At 38.6% G+C, this 16,860-nt stretch overlaps 2 protein-coding genes across 4 annotated transcripts; one reads left to right on the top strand and one right to left on the bottom strand.

Annotated features, from left to right (window-relative positions):
• Nucleotides 1-6: 6 nt before the first annotated feature.
• Nucleotides 7-6,223, bottom strand: LOC118809295 (cytochrome b-245 chaperone 1 homolog). Of its 3 annotated transcripts, none has more exons than XM_036572455.1 (7): nucleotides 6,133-6,223; nucleotides 4,452-4,539; nucleotides 4,317-4,358; nucleotides 4,149-4,222; nucleotides 3,961-4,057; nucleotides 3,698-3,842; nucleotides 7-2,271 (listed from the first exon to the last, which is right to left on the bottom strand). In XM_036572455.1, exons 2-7 carry the CDS (start codon nucleotides 4,537-4,539, stop codon nucleotides 2,085-2,087), a joined length of 633 nt encoding a protein of 210 aa, XP_036428348.1. In that variant the 5' UTR covers nucleotides 6,133-6,223; the 3' UTR covers nucleotides 7-2,084. The 3 variants fall into 3 exon arrangements, with proteins under 3 accessions (XP_036428348.1, XP_036428346.1, XP_036428347.1); XM_036572453.1 differs by having other exon boundaries at nucleotides 6,061-6,179; XM_036572454.1 differs by lacking the exon at nucleotides 6,133-6,223 and adding an exon at nucleotides 5,013-5,174.
• On the top strand, nucleotides 5,241-15,613 carry narf (nuclear prelamin A recognition factor). The gene is made up of 12 exons (XM_036572451.1): nucleotides 5,241-5,771; nucleotides 7,703-7,773; nucleotides 7,965-8,030; nucleotides 8,271-8,408; nucleotides 8,828-8,960; nucleotides 9,233-9,367; nucleotides 10,353-10,471; nucleotides 10,782-10,911; nucleotides 12,490-12,562; nucleotides 13,062-13,199; nucleotides 13,338-13,495; nucleotides 14,856-15,613. The coding sequence occupies exons 2-12, from the start codon at nucleotides 7,717-7,719 to the stop codon at nucleotides 15,104-15,106; spliced, it is 1,398 nt and encodes a 465-aa protein (XP_036428344.1). The 5' UTR covers nucleotides 5,241-5,771; nucleotides 7,703-7,716; the 3' UTR covers nucleotides 15,107-15,613.
• The last annotated feature ends 1,247 nt before the right edge of the window (nucleotides 15,614-16,860 follow it).

The raw sequence follows: 16,860 nt of genomic DNA, 5'->3' as shown, positions 1-16,860 counted from the left end.
TTTTGTCTTGTTTATTTTTGTCATAGCATATACATTTACTATATACTGACCCAAGAAAAGGTTAAACATTTCTATGAACATCATGGGGTAGGAAGGGTTCAGTGAGTACAAGTTAATATAACAACTGTGTGATACCACAAATTTTCTTTTTGATTTGATAGTACGTAATACCAAAGACCAATACCAATATTTATAATAGATTCTGTGGGAAGATAAAAAAGAGAATTATTTGTGATGTCTAGAGTGAAACACAGTAAATGTGGCATAAGAAGTATATTTGAAAGCCTTTGTATTAGTATTAAATAAACCAGCAAATAAACAGACAGTGTAGTAGAGTGAAATAACCCCATATGATCTGCCATCATAGAGCATTCTCTCTGTCTTGTGTGGCGGCCTGGGTGCGCGTATAGGAGAAGCAGAGAGAGAAGGTGCAAAAAGGTAATTCCTATCCTACACATTTGTTTCCTACAATATTTTTCCCCACTTTTACTGCATTAACAACACATTCAGTTTTATAAAAGACAGATATGCAGTTTACCGCTTAATGAAAACACAGCAGGGACACAGGAAGTGGTGCTGCTAAGGGGGCTGCAGCACCCCCTGATTTCAGGACTGCAGTTGTTAAAAATAATAATAATCATAACAAAACGTTCTGAACTTTATAAAAATCTGAGCATAGTAAAGACCCATATGTGCTGTTTAAGAGCGGAGTTTGTATTTTTTATATTTTGAAAAACATATCTGATTTACTTAAAAAAATTAAAAACAAAAAATCAAATAAAAAAAGAAATCATTTTGCATGACATCATTGCTCAAGTCACACACACTCTGCTTAAAATTTCAGCACCACAACTTAAAACACTTTACCATGTCCCTGACTCTTAGTATCAATATTTTCATGTGAGAATTGATTACAAAATGTCAGAATCAGGTCTGCACGATACGCTCATCCTGACCCATCAGATGATTAATGGTGAAGACTTTGTAATTTCACTCCATAAAATTTTTTTTTTAGTTTGTTTTACTTTACTTTTGTTGTGATGGTGTTAATAATTACCATATGCTGTCACAAGAAAAGGTTTAGCATTTTATTGACGTCTTCTGGTGGGTACGGTTCAGTGAATACAAGTTACTGTAATTACTGTGGGCCAGAAAATAAGAAAAGGGAAATGTATGACCATGCACATTTCCCTGATATATACTTTCACTTTCACAAAGAAGCAGTAATTCAGATAAACATCATCTGGTTTGGTCCATGCATGCTCTCAGTAGTAAAGGCCATTCAATAGTAATATTGCAACACCTCCACTGGGTGGCTGATGCCTGGTTTATATGTCAGCAACTTAATAGGTTACATTCATATTTTTTGATGAAACTGAGCCAGGTCAGCTGAGCTGAAGTCTGACTAGAACCTGTTTAGTTTGCCTAAAAAAGTTGGATCTAGCTTTAAAAAAAAAAAAAATCAAGTAATTGCGCCATAAATGTAAGTACATTCCATGAAGACAAACATTACTTTTACTTATTTGTATATACTAACATGCAACAAACATTTTATGGCATCACATGATTAGTTGAGTTTTGCTAATTGTTATAATTACAATTATGAGTCATTATTTTGAGTTATAAAATTAACAGTGCTGTAATATTTCAAAAGGTTTAGCACCTACATCTCAGAGTGCTTGAAAGACTGTGTTCCAAACAGATTTTAAGATCATGCAGTACTGCAACACTAATATAACACCCTGAGTGTAAAACAAAAAAAACAGTGAGGAGTTTGCTTTATGCACCAAAGATTCTGAACTCAATATCCATATTGTTAGTTTCATTATTATTACTAGTAGTAATAGTCATTGTAGTACGCCATCTTAGACATGCTCGCTACTTATTGTAGCTTATTGTCTTGGTAATGCCTCTTTACTGAGGTATACGGAAAGGCCACTTTAAGACGGATGGCAGCGTATTATTCAGGCACTGAAAGAAAGAGGAAATGTTTTCAGGTAGTGGGTTGTTCTTAAGACTGGAAGATTTGGTTGGTTAATTAGAGTCTGAGTGCAGCGTCCTCTATATATTCACAGGACCAGTGGTCAGTGAGGTGTCAGTTCACTTTCATCCCTTGAATCACTGCTTTCGTCATCCCCCTCCATACCCAGCTGCTCAAAGTCCTCCTCGTCTTCATCGCCAAAATCATCTTCATCTTCCTGAGCTGGCTGCTGCTCTGATGTTTCAAGCCCCAAAAATCGCTTTAGAAGGGCAGCAAGCGCCTCCACGTCACTGAGAGAAGAAACAAGATTGTGAATTCATTTTCACAAAATGACGTATGTTTTCATGCTCCCAGCCATGCTTGGCTTGTTTGATCATATAAAATGATAAAGGTTTTATAGCTTAATCCTCTGTCCTTTTCCCTTCTTGTGTAAAAGCAAAAACAACAACAAAGCAAAATGACAGAATTCAACTGCAGGTATAGAATGCAAAGTGAAGAGATCTGGGGAAAACAAGAAAACAGTTTGATGCATTATTCTACATTTGTGTCCAAAGAGAATCTTAAAAGAAAATCCCACTGATTTCTCAAAATTTCTGTATAATTCAATTGTTGAGATGTAAACCAATTCATGGTCATTTATACTGGTTTTATGTGAAATGGTTCATTGTACAGAAACTTATTAAGTCTTATTTCTTCACCGTAGAGGTGACAGGAACCCATGGTCACAAAGTTTACAGAGCAAGTATAGCCATTTATTTACTATCCAAAATGAACAATGAACTAACGTGTCCTCTACCATGAGTTATATGTAATGTTGATTATTGTTAAATAGTGGTAAAAAATGGATCCATGAATGGATCTTAAAAAATACATTTAGGCCAAAATTTTTATCTCAGAAGAACCATCATAAAACATTGTCTCAGACATGGGATTCTTCACTGTTTCATGTGATAACTCTCCATGATGTAGATTTAGAGGCAGAAACGTTTCAGATTTTGGCACCTATTACTACCACTATAAACAATTTTAGCTCATTAAGTTTCTCTAGAACTGTGCTTTTCATACCAAACCACTCTGAATGACTTTGCGTATATCTTAACCATTTAATTATGCAGAAACTATTTCATTATGCACAGATTTTCCCTGTATATAATTCCATTGTTCCATTGATGTAAACAAAGTCATTCAGAGTGATTAGATGTGAAGAGACTCATTGTGGAGAAACTTACAGATTTCTTTACAGTGGAGGTGATAGGAATCAGGGGTCAAAAATGGTAAAAGTGATAAATCTGTTTTCTGTGGATACTATTTTGCATGTACCCCTCTGCCATGAATGGATTTAAAAATATATACCTTCTAGGCCAAGATCTTAACTCAAAATTCGTAATTCGTAAAACAACGTATCAGGCATCAAGTAGCCTATTTATAACCATTTCATGTAAATGCATTAATGCTTTTAGAGGCATTAAATGCTCCAGATGCTCCAGCCTGGTTCCTATCACCACCCCTGTGAAAAATTCTGACTCAGTAAGTTTCTCAAGAATGGTACATTTGACATCAGACCACACTAAATGACTTTGTTTATATCTTTACCATTTACTTATGCTGAAATTTTAGAAAATCAGTGGAATTCCCTTTTAAGTTATTTGTGCAGCAGTTGACGCTGGCAGTGCACATGGTTTTAACATGAACAGAAGTGTGTGTTTAAATGCTAACCTGCGGTCCCCAAGAGTGGCGTTCTGTGTGAGAGGATGAGAGAATCCAGTGGCCATTCGCAGCACCAGCACATAACCCTTCCCCAGATAGCGCACCTTCTCCTCCTGAATGCATATGTCCCGCAAGTGCCGCAAATCCAGAAGCACTGATGGAAATACAACTAAAGCTATGTTTTCCAAAGCTCTGACAATATTCTTAACATTATTTGAAGAGAAAAGGTGACAGATAGGAAAGATTATGGATATGCAAAACAGAATGCTTACCTTTTTCATGACCTTTTCTCCACAGGGTGAGTATCCTTGCATATAGACTGAAGGTTTTCAGCTCTATCTTTCCCTTGGATTTGTCAAAAACAGCCTCCTGTAGATTAAGAAAAAAGGCATTTCTTAAAGAATACGTTGGAATGAGAGCACTGGAAGTGTGTGAAAGGGAAAAAGAGAGATGTACATACTTCCCACTCCTCCATGTTTTGTAAGGCGACAAATAAGCAGCCCGTAACATAGAACAGCTTCCATAACACACTGTCTACAACGCACAGACAAAAACATAATTACAGAAGAATTCAATAATGAAATGTTTCTGTGCCAAATATCACTGCTTTAGGGAACACCATATTCACCTGAACTGTAATATGCAGCTGCCAGGCCTATAGAGGCAATGCCTGGAGAAAGGAAAGAGGAAGCATCATTTAAAAATAGAGAAGAGAAGCTCCCTGTAAGTTAGCCATATAAACTTATTTGATCTTCTGTCATACCAACGAGTAGAGACCAGGACCGAATCCCAGGTGTTCTCTTCAGATGGAGAACATCAGCAGTGTGCTTCTCAATCACCATATACACCATCTGGGGGGAAAAACATGAGAATCATTATTGTTTTAAACATCCATTGTTTAGGTCTCTAAATTAACGTAGAAAATCACGGCTGAACGACAGTTTAAGTGAATCTCTTTTACCACAAAGCAGTGATAGCGACGCCTAGATAAAACTGCATTAAGACATACGAAGCTGAAGTTGGCTTCCTATTCGCCAGCTGCTTGCTCTAATTTCCCGTTCCACCTTAAATGCCGCAGTTACAGTGTGGCGCCTGAGGAAACTAAATGCCTAAGGCGCCAGAATGTAACTGCTGCACCATTTAAGGTGGAACGGGAAAATTCGAACACTGGCGAACAGGAAGCCACCTTCAGCCTCGTTTAAGACATGATGAAAATATGAACAGTTATTATTAATATGAGACTGAAGCCCCCACCCACACATGGACTGATCATCTCGGATGGAGCTCATCAGTCAGCCGGGCTGCGCTGCAAGTGTAAGCTCACCTTATCAGATCGCTGAAGTTCCTCCGCGTCTAAATGTCAGAATCCACCTTTTATTTTTACCACAATGTCATTTACTGGACAGTGTTTTGATCAAGTCCATACGTTTCACTCACACCTTCTGGTTTTTCCAACTTCCTCCAAAGCCCTCTCCATTCTGATTGGCTAACGGCGTCACTAAGCCCCGCCTCTAATGGCCCCTCCTCAAAAGACTTCGGACTCGAAAACACTTATACGCTAATGAAGTGAATTGAGTGTGTTTTTTATCTCCGAGACCTCCATATTTCGTGGATATCCTGCTTTTATGAATGCGTGATAAAAAAGTAAAGCAGCTCTTTTTATCTTGGCTCAAAAAACGCACGGACAAGGTGACGTAACCGCGCGGTAGAGCCGACCGTTGCGGGGTTTTTGCGCATGCGCGCTGGCTCAGCTGAAGGACAATGAAGGCTGCTGTGGTGTCGAGTAGCCGAGGAGCTTTTCTTCAACATTTCTTCTGCGTTTTTGGTTTCAGAATGGGTCGTGTTGTACGTGGCGACAGACTTGTTGCTGTCAGCTGTAGGTCGTGTGAGTGTGAGCGCATCTGCACTGTTTTCTGATGAACATTTGGACCTCAAGAGTCAAAACCGAGCAGCCTGCCCGTGGTGTCAGTCGCTTTCGTTTTTCAGTGGAAACACTCTTTTCTCCGAAGCTGGACTAACGTTAACTGCTTTCAAGTCAGGAGAGCAGCCTATAGCCTTTTTAGTTCAGGAGCAGCCGCCATAGGTAAGGACACGAGAAAGTAGGGTTCTAGCCGGTTCTAGTGAATCTAACCATACACATATTCACAGTTTCGATACTGTTTCGTTTCCGTGCTCAAAATTCGTTGTTCGATGCGATTTTCGATGTCATGTGCTGTGTAAACAGAGCTTTAATCATATACTACATAGATTTTTTGAGCTCAGTAAACGATTTTGCTGCTTAACAAGAGACTGAAGAGTAGCATGTCCTGTAAAATCGTGGTATTATAAAACAGTGCAACTGAGCTATAAGCAGTGGAAAAACTGGAACTTACCTTGATCATCCATAACGTTAAAACCACCTGCTTGTTCCTACACTCATTGTCTATTTTATCAGCTCCACTTACCGTATAAGTGCACTACAGTTATACAATCACCGACTGTAGCCCATCTGCTTCTCTGCATGCATTGTTAGCCCCCTTTTACCCTGTTCTTCCACAGGACCATGACAGAGCAGTTATTTTTTGGGTGGTGGATCATTCTCAGCACTGCAGTGACACCTGATTTAGTGGTGGTATGTTAGTGTGTGTTGTGTTGGTACGAGTGGATCGGACACAGCAGTTCTACTGGAGTTTTTAAACACTCTGTCCACTCTGTTGTTGGTCCACCTTGGGGGTGTGAAGTCAGAGACAGTAGCCCATCTGTTGCTGCACAGTTTGTGTTGGTTATCCTCTAGGCCGACATCAGTGGTCACATGATGCTGCCCACAGGACGCTGTTGGATGGATATTTTTGGTTAGTGGACTGTTTTCGGTCCAGCAGTGATACTGAGCTGTTTTAAAAACTCTAGCAGCACTGCTGTGTCTGATCCACTCGTATTGGTAACTAGTAAAGATACTTTCTCTAGATAGACAAAGCCCTTTGGTAAGTCGCTCTGGATAAGAGCGTCTGCTAAATGCTGTAAATGTAAAATGTAAATGTACCAGCACAACACACTAAAACCACCACCACGTCAGGGTCACTGCGGTACTCAGAATGATCTACCACCCAAATAACGCCTGTTCTGTGGTGGGCCTGTGGGGGTCCTGACCTTTTGAATAACAGTGTAAAACAGGGCTAATATAGTATGCAGAGCATCAGATGGACTACAGTCTGTAATTGTAGAACAACAAAGTGCACCTACATGGTAATTGGAACTGATAAAATGGACAAAGAGTGTAGATACAAGGAGATGGTTTTAATGTTATGGCTGATCAGTGTAAGCAGTACAGAAACCTGAACTGACAAAAATAAAATGTAGCTTTTTTTATAGAATTGTATATTACGACTTTCAAATTCAGGTGAAAACCCGTCAGAAGAGAATGATAGTTTTAAATTTCACTACACTGTTTTGAACATTTTTAAAATACTGTGTCAACATTGTTTCACCCTTGCAAAAAAGCGTATTGCATGGCTCCCAGTAAGTGAGCTATCTTACTTCTGGACTTCGTGTTTAATTACTAAGTCGTCACTGTTTCCACTGTTGCTTCTGTCCTAATAATAGAGGTCTAGCTAGAAATTGTACAGTAATCTGTCATCTTAGAAGATAAAATGAGAAGACCCATAACCCGCTACTCTGCTGTCCTTGTTTCTAAAGAACTATTATGCTCTCAAAACAGCAATCATGTACAGATGTGTCGTGGGAACCTTCAATTACCACCTACTTTCTGTTGAGTTTGTCTTCATCTGTGTTTTATGTGATGGCAGTGGGTTTCAGGGTACCACTTTCTCCTCACTGTAATCTGTAATTACAGTATTAGTTTACAGGCCTGAGATTCTGATTGGATGTTCAGGATTTCTTATAACTCAACAAATCTATCTCAAGTTCATTTGAGTTCTGACATTGGTCTACGCTGCATGGAAATATATTTGACGTTTTTCAGCATTGACGTGTCGACTGCTGCAAGAAATCATTTCTGCCATTGTTTATGTTTTGCAGGAATTTATTGTATAATGTCTGAAGTTAACATTGCAAGGAAAAAAGAGAAGTGTGAAAATTGCACTAAACAGGTAATTACTTGCCAAAGTCATTCAAATGTGCTAAGATTGTGAATTATTTATATACACATAAGTAGTGTGTGTATTTTATTAGACTAGTAGAATTTCTTTATGTAATTACAGTTACATACTTGTCCTAATAGTTACATGAATGATGTCTTTGTAGTAGCTTGATATTGTTTTGCCTTCATTTTATCTCATAGTGCAATAAGAAACAGAGTGATGATGCTCTAAGCTCACTGCAGGAGAAAGGCGTTGCCAATGGAGAGGTAGCTCCAGTCTTTTAATGATCTTACTCTGATGCACTGATACGCCACAACAAGCTGCATACAAAAAGGTCGCTTTTAATAATGTATGTTCTGTTGCATTTTTTGCATGTTTGTGAGAGAGGGAGTAGGGAGACAGAGGGGAAATATTTGTATTATTTGAATGTCTACATCTGATTGCCCGTCTAAGAAGCGCAGTAAGAGGTTGTTTCTCAAAGCTATTTGTTTTTATTTGCTCCTCAGGTGAGCGGACATACTCCAGCCCAACCAGTGCTCCTGAGTGCATGCCTCTCTTGTGATGGCTGTGTGTCTGAAGAAGAGAACAACAGAATCTCTCAACAGAACCTGCAAGAAATCTACCGTGTCCTTGCCCTCAATAAGGTAATGTGAAGCCTGGTGGTCAGCAGTTGAGCTAATGTCTGTCCACAAAACCATCTCACCTGAAGAGAAAGTTTGTCTCTCTGTCCCAAAGTGCACACTTGCGGTTTTGTGTACCTTCTTAAACATGCAAACATACAGTGTTGAAGACCACAGAAAACACACCCCAATACCGCCAAGTGTATGTCCCACAGTTCAACACATTAGGAAAGTTCCAACATTTTGCAGAAATATTGTGAAAGGATGTTAAAATCATAAGAATCTCTGCAATATCTGTCCTGTAAAGATAGGATACATATCAGCATACCTTCACACTTTTGCAGAACAACAAATTTCAAGCATGGACTTTGGAACAGGCATTGTGTTTCATACAATGTGAGTGTGTCTCATACTGTTTGTTTGTTTGTGTTTGCGGGTGACAGAAGTGTGATGCCTCCAAGCACAAAGTGCTAGTGGTGTCTGTGTGTCCCCAGTCCTTGCCGTTTTTCGCTGTCAAATTTCATCTGGATATCCCAGAGGCTGCACAAAAGCTCTGTGGCTTCCTGAAGAGTGTGGGTGAGTCTACCACCAAGCTCGACAAACATGTCCTCTCAGTCTGCCTCCAGATGCCTGTGATATTACACATGCTTGTTTCCTTTCCCCTTTTTGCCCCTCTGCTTTGATTTATACCTGTGTTTATTTTTGGTAGGAAATGCAGTGCATGAAAGGCCTAAAGGACTGTTGCACCTGTGTATTACGTCTATAATGAAATGCTTGGCTCAGTGATATGTTCTCCCTTTCATATGGGAAAGGAAATTCAGTCACAGATGTCTTGTCTTTGTCCTCAGGAATGAAACATGTGTTTGACACCACACTGGCTGCTAGTTTTAGTATATTGGAGAGCCAAAAGGAGTTTGTACAGAGATATCGCCGCAGGCATCATGACACACACGCTATGCCAATGTTCACCTCCTCTTGTCCAGGTAAGCTGATCCTGATGCATATGCTTGATTTCGAGGGCTGCTTAAACGAAGTATAGGTGGGCAATATGTCCATATTTTAATGTATTGTGATTATTATGTTACAGTATGCAGGAGTGTGCTTTTCTGAGCGCATTGTGGATATCATCAGTGCTTAAAGAGCACTGACCAAGATCATGTTTAATTACAAAGTTCCAATCAAATCTCAGAAAAATTAAATATCTTGCATATTGTGTATTGTCTTCAAGTATTGTGATATTGTGTTTTAGCCATATCGCCCACCCCTAATCCTTACCTTTAGTGCTTTAGCTAACCTTAAGCAAGATGAAGCTTACAATATATTATTCAAGTATCGAAGTCATTGCATCCTTGAATCTTTTTTTCCTTACCTTCATGGCTTCTGAAATACTTTAGTGTCATTTAGCATGACCACTAAATAAGTGTTAGAATGAGCATTTTTTTCTTAGTGAGTGTGCATACGAATGTGTGTATGTGTGAAAGAGCACATGTTGTGCCTGGAGGGTGTGACTGAATTAAGATAGCCAAAGCATCCTGCTCTTGTGAGATAGGCTAGTGTGGATAACCTCACACCCTTCCTTGGAGATAAACTGCATTTTCCTTCTTCCTCCAACCTTTTTTCCCTTTTCCAATGTTCCAATGAAATATCGAGAAAAAATCACCTAAGTACAATGAGCTAGCAGACCTAGTCAGGTCTTTAGGAGATCATTTAATGGTACCAACCAGTCATCAATTCGTACATACTTTTATAGTGACAAGCGGCAAAAAACAGTCAGTGAAAATGAACAGAAATGGAGAGGCCTTTGTTTATAAATGGCTCTTCTGTTGATTTTCTCTTCTTATTCCATTTGTCTTGTTGAAAAAGGGGATAATTACTAATTTGACATAGCATGTGCCAGTATTGTGTTGTAATTTTATTTGACTATAGAAGTAAGCGTTTGAGCATGCATGTGCTTGTTTGTCTGCTTAGGATGGATCCGCTATGCAGAGCATGTGCTTGGAAGTCTGGTTACTCCACACATCTGTACAGCAAGGTCACCTCAGCAGGTCATGGGTTCTCTCGTCAAAGACTACTTCACCAGGCAGCAGGTCAGCTTCTTTAGAATCTCTGTAAGCTGTATGTGTGCAGCTGAAGCTCAGAGAATCTCCTCTGTGGCTTAAATAATCCAGCAGAAGACAGTGTTGATTCTTAAGATGGCTTATGGTGGAAAGCTAATTCTTGCATCCTTTTTTTAAAATTAAAGTGAAGGCAAAGCTGTTTCCAGTACATTCTCACACTTGTGCTATTTTGAAACGATTTAGCCTGAAATGCTGTGGTATGTGTATATGGTCAGCTTATATGAGCATTAGTAGTGGCAGGCTGAAGGAAAAGCATTTATCTCATATTTTGTCTTGGCAGAAGCTGACCCCGGAGCAGGTATACCATATGGTGGTGGCTCCCTGCTTTGATAAGAAGCTGGAAGCCGTGAGAGAGGAATTCTACAGCAGCCTGCTAGAGAGCAGCGATGTGGACTGTGTGCTTACCTCAGGTATGAGCTTGAGTCACCACCACACCTGTGGTATTTTATATAATGCCTTTCTCAAGCTCAGGGTCTGTTACAGAACAATAATAGAACGTGTACTGGGGTAAAAAAAAATCACAATAGGGCTCAGTTTCATTATTTTTTTTAGCATCGCTTGCCAGCTTTGACTCACCACTCAGAAGTGCATTATACCTACATTACACAAGTGGCCACTCTCAGCACAAGAAGAGGATTGGACAGCGAAGAGAAGTCTAAACATGCATTGTGAATAATTGCTTTGTCTGGCTGTAGACTGATTTAGATTCTGTGGTGTATTGCCTTCATTTGTTTGTTGTTACTAACTGTGTAGCCTTTTGCTTGCTAGTTACCATAGCAATGAAGTTCTTCATGAAGTATCAGCAGCCACATATATAACAGATTGAGTTATACTAACAGATGTAGTTATATGGAGGTCTGCTACCTAAAAACATTCTCAACATTACAAATTGAATGTTATGGGTTTGTCATTGTATTGTATTGTATTTTTTTTGTTATGGCTTGTAGACAGCCTTCCGAGGGCTCATCTGACACAGAGCTAATACTGTAAGGGAACAGCCCCTAAGATGGTGTCAGGGATTCCCCCAAGGGGAAATGGTGAGGCGAAGCTGACAATTGCATTTTAAAAATAGTATTTAAAGGGTAGTAGGAAAGGGTAATAGCTATCGATATAAAGCAACAAAAATGCGGCCGTTCAACAGAAAAGAAACATAAGAGCACCTCCAATTGGAAAAAAAAACAGGAAAGTATCATGTATAATGCAGGGAAAAGATTACAGAAGATTACAAAAGGTATCTTTAGCTGGGATTTGAAGACTGTGTTGGAGGGATTCTATGGAAGTTCTGTAGAAGTTTATTCTAAAGGTTATGTGCTACTACACTAAAACCTGTTACCCATGGAAGAGAGCTGAAACTTGAAAAATACAAATTAATCATGACTAGACTGAGAATAAAGGTCAAGGTGTAGAGTTTCTGATGTATCTAGAGTATCTGTTGTCTTTGTGCTTTGTGTGTTTGTCTTTCCCTGTGAAATAGTCTTGTTTAAGTCTTTTTGTCTGTGTAATTCAAGAATGATGGACTGGTTGACTCTATAGTAGCACCAACAAGGAGATGCTAAGATAAAAACACATCAGCAATGCAGTCCATTATGTAATATTGGAGTTAGATTTTGTTGTACAGTTTTTTTTAATATTAATCAGGCGTAGGCCCTTCAGGAAGTATATTTTGAACAAAGGTTTCATTTCACTGAATCACAACTAACTAACTACACTAACGTAACCGACAGGTGCACGCTTCAGTGTTTTCCTGATACTAGAGCCAGATGGAACAGAGCCAGTCAGATTCTATTCTCATGCTGAAGTGAGACTTAATTGTTTTCTGATGTCTTTGCAGACCACAAGTCTGGTTTCACAGCATGAGACTTTACATTGCCTTTGTTGAAGTGTGCCAGTAAAGGTGTAATAAAAACCCTGGAGGGTACTAGCAGACATTTGTTTAAAGTTTTGGGGTGTTTTGTTTAAAATGAATGTTGTCCATTGGGTTGTTTCAGGAGAAATACTGCACATGATGGAGCAGAGTAATGTCTCCATGGAGGACATTGACCCTGTTCCACTGGATCACGTGTAAGTTAGATTTCCACCATTTTACTGTGGTTAATGCTGGAACTCAGGAAGTCATAAAGTCTCAGGAAATGAGAGACAGAGACTGGAGTATTCTCTTCTTCAGCTAATTTAAATCATTAGGGCTGGGGAGATAAGTGCACTTTATCGTTTAACAAGCAGCAGTTACACAGATCAATATAACATGTAAATGCTAAGCAGAAAAATGAAAATATTGTGAGGCAATTTGAGACCACACGGGTTTCCTGTTGCTGGGTGGTGCTGCCATTTTTTCTGACAATTAGAGATGATCTTATCCATACAGGAGTCCATTGAATGCAAATGTTGTTTTTAGGCTTGACTTTGAAGATGACCACACGCTGTGTCAGGCTTTGTGTACTCATGACCATCACCAGTGCTATTTTCGTTTGGTTTGTTTTGTCTCAGACTAGTCTTTGTTTTGGTCTCAATGGGGGTGATTATGATCTGCATTTGGTGTGGTTTGTTTGTATGTGTATGACAGGTTTGGTGAGATCAATGATCCAAGCTTAATGAGGCATGATGGTCGAGGCTCTGAAGGCTTTCTTGAGCACATTTTCAAATATGCAGCTAAAGAGCTATTTGGTCTGGATGTTCAAGAGATTGTATACAAGACACTCAGGTGAGTTGAACAATCCAAGAAAATACGTGTAAAAAATAGTCAATGAATTGTTAGAATATTTTTTTCCGTAGAAGTGTTGACATAATCATATTCAGATATATTACAATTATGACATTGTAAGTAAATTGTTTCTGCTAGGAACCGAGACTTCCAGGAGGTGGTGCTAGAGCGTGATGGAGAGACACTGCTCCAGTTTGCTGCAGTCTATGGCTTCCGGAACATTCAGACACTCGTACACCGCATGCGGAAAGGCAGAGTGCCCTACCAGCTAGTAGAAGTTCTGTCCTGTCCTGGAGGTATAACTGCAGCAAGTGATCAAACTTGCAGTGATAGATATCTTGTGCCTGTTATTCTTTACGTGAAATACTGTTGAATTTGCTCTGTTGCACATTTTATTTTCTTGGGTTCCGAAATTTTTTAGTTTTTTTTTTTTTCTATTTTGCAAATAATTTTGCTAAATTTGTAGCTTTTTTAACCTCTACTTTTGTTAGTCACATTCACTGTTTTGTATCCTAGTCAAACATTGTTTAATGTGTTGGGTAATGTTAAACCTCTGGTCTGTGCACATTAGACTGACATCTAAATGAGCTGGGGCTAGATTCACAAAAAATGTCTTAAAAAAAAAAGAAAATCTTGTTAAACATTCTTGATAATTTAGAAGAAAGTTGTGCGTATTTTTTTTAAGTCTTTTTAAAAATATATTTTTATAATTTCCTTCTTAACTTTTCCCTTAAGAGCAGTTCTAAGAGGGAAAAAAATAGACCTAGGACCACCTTTTTTCCTGTTTGCTACTCCATTGCTACTTTTAATTTTTTTTTTGTTGTTGTTGTTTTGTTCACTATTTTGCACAGAGCAGATTAAACAGAATATCTGTTTATTGGAAAAATTGTGCAAATTCACAATGTATCTCTTTCATGTGAAAAGTCACATATGTCACATGTGAAGTTTACAAAAACCATGAGATTACAAGTAATCATGTTTTTTGACAGGCAAACACGTTTTTACGTGTGACCGCAGAGTAATAACACATTTTTAACATGTAAAGTGTGCTAAAACCACATCTGTTTTATTCACTTGAAAGTCAGGTGACTTTTATTTAAGGGATCATTTTTTAATTTTCTTTTGTTTATTAATTAATGTAATGAACTAATTTATTTTTCAATTATTTCTTTATTTTGTTTTTTTCTTTATTTTCTTTTTTTTCGTTTTGCTCAGACACTGAGCAGATTAAACTGAATAACTGGTTAATGGAAATAATATTGTTCATTTAAATGTAAAGTCTTTCATGGTAACCTGTAAAATGTAACAATATTGATAGTCTGCATTTAAAAATTTAGAACTTCTTACATTTTTCGAGAATTGAAAGCCTTTGAACCTCTCAGTGTTTGTCCTAAGGGCCTTTTGTAAGGTTTTTTTTCCCTCTCTCTCTCAGGAAAGCTTTTGTGAATTTGGCTCAAACCACTTAATGAAAATATCTTACATGATTAAGCATCTTGTACCTCTGGCATCTTGCCATACACCGCAAGTTCCAGTTCAGTTCATCCAAGCAATTTGAAATTGATTGACTTTTGCAAACTCCTCAGTTCATAGAGGGAGTTGTCCTGATTGGTTCTACATGATTATATTGTCACTGACTGTCCTTGTTACTCCCTACAGGCTGTTTGAGTGGCCGTGGCCAGGCAGAGGGAGAAGGAGGCAAGCCTGACCGTGCCCTGGTCCAGCAGATGGAGGAAGCATATAGTAGTCTGCCCGTCCGTCTCCCTGAGACCAACCTTGAAGTCCAGCGACTTTACCAGGACTGGCTGGAGGGCCAGGACTCTCCACGTGCCCAGCAGACCCTACACACAAAATACAGCAACCACACACAGCCCCCCTCACAAACTCTGATCCCTGATATACAGTGGTGAAGAACTAAAGGACATTTCAAGGGACCATTTATTTCCTGTATGTCTGGAGAGATGCAGCAGTGCTTAGTGAGGAGCAAACAAAAAGTTCCAGGCGGAAATCGGGATCATACTGTGATCACGCCGGCCACAGCAAGACAACAATGCCTGTTATAAGAGACCCATCGCATGACCTGAAAGCAGCCAATCCAGGCCTTTTTTTAAGTTATGTAGTTTATTTGCTCGTAAACCTTCTTCCACTGCTTATAAAAGATGTCATGAATGACCAGAGAAGTGTTAATCTTAGTGATGCGTGTACAATAGGACAATATGGACAAGGACAATAGCAATAACATAGGGCATTGACCAGTTAAAAATAATATGACCATCAATGAAATGAATTATAGGTTTGTATTCGTGGACTATCAGTGTTTGCCTGGGATGGTCCTTAAAATAACAAGGAACAAAAACAAAAAATTGCTAAAACCTGATTATGGATGCCAAAATATAATAAAAGTAACCAATCACTGACCACTCTGACAGTGCAAATAATTTCTGTAAACTATTTTAGCAATTGTTCATGCTATATATGTGTGTATGTATGTGTGTGTGTGTGTGTGTGTGTGTAGTATATATATATATATATATATATATATATATATATATATATATATATATATATATATATATAAAATGTGTGTGTGTGTGTGTGTGTGTGTGTGTGTGTGGGGAATATCTTGTTGTTGAAAATGCTGTAAAACTGAGCCACTGGTAATGCTACTTGATGCCACAAGATGGAAATGTACATCAGTTGAAGGCAGCTGGCAGGCTGTCTTGAAGATGGTCATAAACTTTCATATATTGATCTTCATGGAATTTGTAATAGAGGGAGCGTTAGTACTACCTGTGTTATATGATATACTTTGGAACATTTAACACTTTTTCGAGTTTATGCTGCCCGATCAGCGCTCGCTGGTGTACCCTGTAGTACTGATCAGTGCATACCTATAGTTACACATATCTGTGAAAAAGCATGAACTATTCATTTATTCATATTCACTCCAGCTTACATTGAATAATGCTTCCTGTTTTGTTTCAGTATTTTTGCCAACAGGTGCACCAAATAACAGGTTAGTGTAATGTGCACAAGGTGTCTGGTTATATGATATGTTCTCTTATGGTAGATCAGTGCAGGATTATAATCTGTGATGTGTGGGTGTTGTCCTGACCCTGCACAGTGGTGAGATTCAAGATAATGTGCATGCACTATCAGCAGCTCATGAATTTATCTCTGTCTGTCATACCTGCATGGACCACAATCACATAGTGATAGATGAACTATGTAAGTGGAAAAAATGTCATGGGTGCAACTTTTATTACAGCATCAAAATTGTCTTATTTTATAATCAGTATCTTTAATGAGTCTGTTGCGATAAACCTCAAGACACAGACCAGGGCTGGTTACGTAATAGTCAAATGGCCTTCAAAAGTATGAGGAATATGAAGTATCAGCTGTTTTTGTTCCTCCCTTTTTTATGAAAGTGCGTGTTTAACCACTTACTGTAGTTTTAATACAGTAAGTTAACCTTTTCATGTTCTGACATCTAAATTCAGTAGGACGGGAAAACGCCACTTGTTTTGATTGGTCTAAAGTGATGAAAGTTTGTGTACTTATCCCCTGGATGAACATATGTTAGTGTCAATTTGAATATATTTGATCATATGTAAATTTCACACTTCTATTAAGTCAGATTTGTACTGGTTAGACAAGTTTAATA

This window comes from Colossoma macropomum, unplaced genomic scaffold (genome assembly GCF_904425465.1).
Source record: "Colossoma macropomum unplaced genomic scaffold, Colossoma_macropomum, whole genome shotgun sequence".
Classification (NCBI taxonomy): domain Eukaryota; kingdom Metazoa; phylum Chordata; class Actinopteri; order Characiformes; family Serrasalmidae; genus Colossoma; species Colossoma macropomum.
Note: the sequence above shows the minus strand (reverse complement) of the source record. Positions and strands in the feature narration are given on the sequence as shown.